We start from the raw sequence: 3,851 nt of genomic DNA on the forward strand, positions 1-3,851 counted from the left end.
AAGAGCTCAAATACCATAATTTGATCAGTCTATTTTGGGAGGTTTTCCATCAAAACCAAACACGTTCTATGCAAAATATGGACAACAGAGGCAGAAGTTATAATCTGCATTGTATTAATAATAGTGAAGAAGTCACTGTTTCCATTTAAGTTACTAGCTTGGAATGCAAAAAACAGGAGCAACTGGGTAATTGCAAACCATGTAAGCTTACTGTTTCCCACTATGACATGGAAGTGTGGAGATGCTTTGATCAGCTGCCTGTATTATCGTCATGCTGCTGCGGACTTTCCTAGGTTACTACCAGGTGTGCAGAACACTTTAAGATGTGTTAGAAGAGTTTAGTTAAGATAGTAATGATAGGAAACAGCTACTCCCATCTCCACTACAAATAACTATTTTTGACAGAAGGAAAAAAAAGCCAAGTCCGACATTTATGCTGTTTTGCACCATTTCATATTTCCAATAAAACAAGTAATTATTTATATTTTATTAGCCACAACAGGTCATCAGCTTGCATTACACTGACACAGACTGGAGGTTTGGACATGCCAGCAACCTGCCAAGAGAAGAGAGATCAAACATAGCAAGTCTTGCACAGTGGTACTAGTAACTGAGCATCCCCCTTGCCCAAACAGTTCTAGTTATGAGGAGGCACATTTCAGTACACCCAGGAAGAAATGACTGATGTCCCTTTAACACACAACAACGCTCAAGCTTTTTGTTTTCTACCCCTTTTTGCAGACTATGAGGACAACCCATAGTTTTTTTCAAAACACCACTTCAGCTGAAATTTTGTATTTGAAAGTGACTTGAGAATTTTGTAACACTTGGTTGTTGCTATACACGAACAAGTCCAATCACTCCTATATGGACCTTGCGTAATCAGGGGTGCAATATATACAGTTCCACTGTATGGTGCTCCTTTACTCTGTTCAAAGGAAGGTTTTAACAGACTGTATTGATCTGTGCTTGGAATTCTCTCATACAACTAAGAAATAAGTACTACTTTATTATTTCAATAACCTGCAAAGCAACAGTTATCCCTATTTTACAGCAAAAGGGCAGACCAGAAGCACCCAATAGCTGTAGGCAAAGTTTGATGTACCTAGCTGCAACATCCTTCCACTCCTCCCTCCTTGCTTACTCTTCCTCCCTGCATGCTGTCCATTTACCCCAATGCTGTCCCATTTACCATGTCAGAAGAACAGAACACCATACATTCTGCAACCCGCTTTAACAACCTACTTCATTCAGAATGCCCCCGAATAAGCTGATGCTATAGTTTAGTTGAGATTTCAAATGATAAATACGAAGTTCACATGCCTGCATTTCTCTCTCTAATTACATTGTATTATTAGCAACTTGTCCTTTGTCACTCTTTCTTCCTGGCCTGGCATTGAAGCATTTTGGTCCCAGAAGAACACCAGCCACTTACCATTTACTTATCTGCCACAGCAGGAGTTTTCTTTTTAGGTCTAAGCTTGAAATACAAGATGAGCATTGCAATACTGGTGTATGTTGCTAGGACATACTGAAAAACATAAAAGTTAAGTTTAATTTCAGTCTAAAACCCAGAAAACACCATTATACTAGACTACAAAAGTTAAAATACGTAATACATACATTCCTTCTGCCTGTGATGGTATAGGAATTGAAGTACTTCTGAAAACCAGTGAACTGGTGTTGAGATCCTGAGTCATGGCCAGCCATGGCTGCTTGTCCTAAAGAGCAATACAGGACAGTTAACAAATTTAAAGTCAGCTGGACAGGATCAATAGAAAAATCAAACTAATGTCTACACTGAACTTAATTCCATTGTCAGCTATTAATTCCGCTTTCAGCACATTCAACAGACAGTTGGACATTCAACATACGGAAGGAGCAGACACATTCAGAGCACTCTGTCTTAACTACAAAACAGGTGACATAAGCAGATAAGCAAATGAGGGATTCCGAAGGGAAAAACATTTATGATTTTTAAAGTTCATTCAACTCAGTTTAAACATGAAAAAAAATCAGGATTATGATGATAATAAAAGGGAAAATTCCTCAAAGCACTTACAAAGAACAGACCTGCCAGTCCTGCCTACACAACCTTTCAACACAGGCAAATTTATATCAATTGTTCAGGAATCTGCTACCTAATTAAGATACATCTTCACTAGTTCAGCTAAGAAACAGCTTCAATTACATACTCAAAAACTTGGTGACAAGATTCAGACTAGACTACTAGTCTGTTTTGTGATTCAAAAATGCTGCTTTACAACTTTTATACCATATTAGAGCGCAAGTTGTTAGTAAGAACTGCATGTTTCTATTGCATCTTACTTGCCCACCGTAGTATTCACAGGTCTAGATAAAAATATACTTCCCCACACACACACACTTATTTTTCAGCTAGATCACCAAGTTACTTGAGCCAGCTACAAAGCCTCAGAAGTGCTTTCACAGGAACAACAAAAACACTAAGAACACAAGGGCACACTTTTGTATTTTGTCTGTGTGTGGACCAAAGTTTCAGATCTACTGTAAGAAGTTCATTAACACACAAGCCTGGCATGGCTACAGTAGCATACTTGCAGATTCCCTGAATGGTTCAGTTTGGCACCTCTGGAGATTGCATAGTCCAACCCCAACCTGCTCAAAGCAGGGGCAGCTACAGCAGGTCACTCAGGAACATGTCCAGTCAGCTTTTTAGTATCTTCAGAGAGGAAGACTCCACAACTGCTCTGGGGAGCCTGTTCCAGTATTTGATCACCCTTACAATAAAAGTGGTTGGGTTTTTTTTATGTTTAGAGATATATTTTTCTTACGTTTAAAAGGGTTTTATGTTTCGGACAAACATTTGTTGTTTATCTTGTAACTCACCCCAGAAGAGGCACACATGCCATACAGTTACCTAAACCAGGCAGATACTGTAGCCACCAGTACCCCAGAAGAGAAGGGATACAGGAAACTGCTCCAGGAGGTGCTATGTTCACTAAAACAGCTCTTATACAAACCCAATCCAGTAACGTACCTCTCCGGTGTATAATCAAGTAGGCGTGCCTGTAACTGGATTGACTATGCAATAGCTAAAAATCTTAACGAAACAAACCCCCCGAACATCTGCCGTACGCGACCTGGAAAGCCAAGGTCGCCTTTTCTCATGCCTGACCGATGCAAAAGCCTGGAGAAGAGCCACTGCGTCCTTCCGAGGACGGCTCAGAGCCCAGACACCACAGCACAGGTTTTCTTTTTCGGAAGAGCCCGGTGCCCTTGCCAGGCGCGGCCCGCCCCGCCGGCTGCCCTGACACCGGGCACCGCCGGCTGCCGCGCTCGCCCCAGCCCCGCGCAGAAAGCGGGCCCATCTCGCCAGCGCAGACAGCCGCGACCCCGGCGCTCCCTCGCCTCAGCTCGCGTCGGGCCGGGGGAAGGGACGCGGCGGCGGCGCCTGGTACTCGGAGGGGAGCGACGCCGCGGCTGAAGGTCGCGGGCGCCCCAGAGCACAGACGCGGCTCGACGCCGCAGACAGCCGCTCTCCCGCCCGGCAGACGCAGCCCTACAGGAGGAGGCGCGGGCAAGGGTCCGCGGCCGGGGCGAGCACCCTCCGCCGCGAGCGCCCAGCCTTACCTCAGCCGCCACCGTCCCACCGCCGCCGCTCTCTGCCCTTCGCCAGCGCCCTCCCACAAAATGGCGGCCGCCGAGCGCCGCGCGCAGCCACCGCGGGCAGCGTGGATTGGCTACACTCCCCCCCACCCCTCCCAGCGAGCGGGTTCTCTCCGCCCCCGAGCTTCTGGTTGGCTGAGAAGCAGGCTCGCCGCTTCCGCTTGCCCGTTCCCCTTTGCCCGCTGTACTGCTTCCGGCTGGCT

At 45.8% G+C, this 3,851-nt stretch overlaps 1 protein-coding gene across 1 annotated transcript; it reads right to left on the reverse strand.

The window, feature by feature from the left end:
- Window positions 1–456: 456 nt before the first annotated feature.
- Window positions 457–3,704, reverse strand: ATP5MK (ATP synthase membrane subunit k). Its single transcript, XM_049810678.1, has 4 exons — window positions 3,613–3,704; window positions 1,624–1,721; window positions 1,436–1,531; window positions 457–556 (listed from the first exon to the last, which is right to left on the reverse strand). Exons 2-3 carry the CDS (start codon window positions 1,708–1,710, stop codon window positions 1,439–1,441), a joined length of 180 nt encoding a protein of 59 aa, XP_049666635.1. The 5' UTR covers window positions 1,711–1,721; window positions 3,613–3,704; the 3' UTR covers window positions 457–556; window positions 1,436–1,438.
- Window positions 3,705–3,851: the final 147 nt, after the last annotated feature.

Source organism: Accipiter gentilis, chromosome 9 (assembly GCF_929443795.1).
Source record: "Accipiter gentilis chromosome 9, bAccGen1.1, whole genome shotgun sequence".
Classification (NCBI taxonomy): domain Eukaryota; kingdom Metazoa; phylum Chordata; class Aves; order Accipitriformes; family Accipitridae; genus Astur; species Astur gentilis.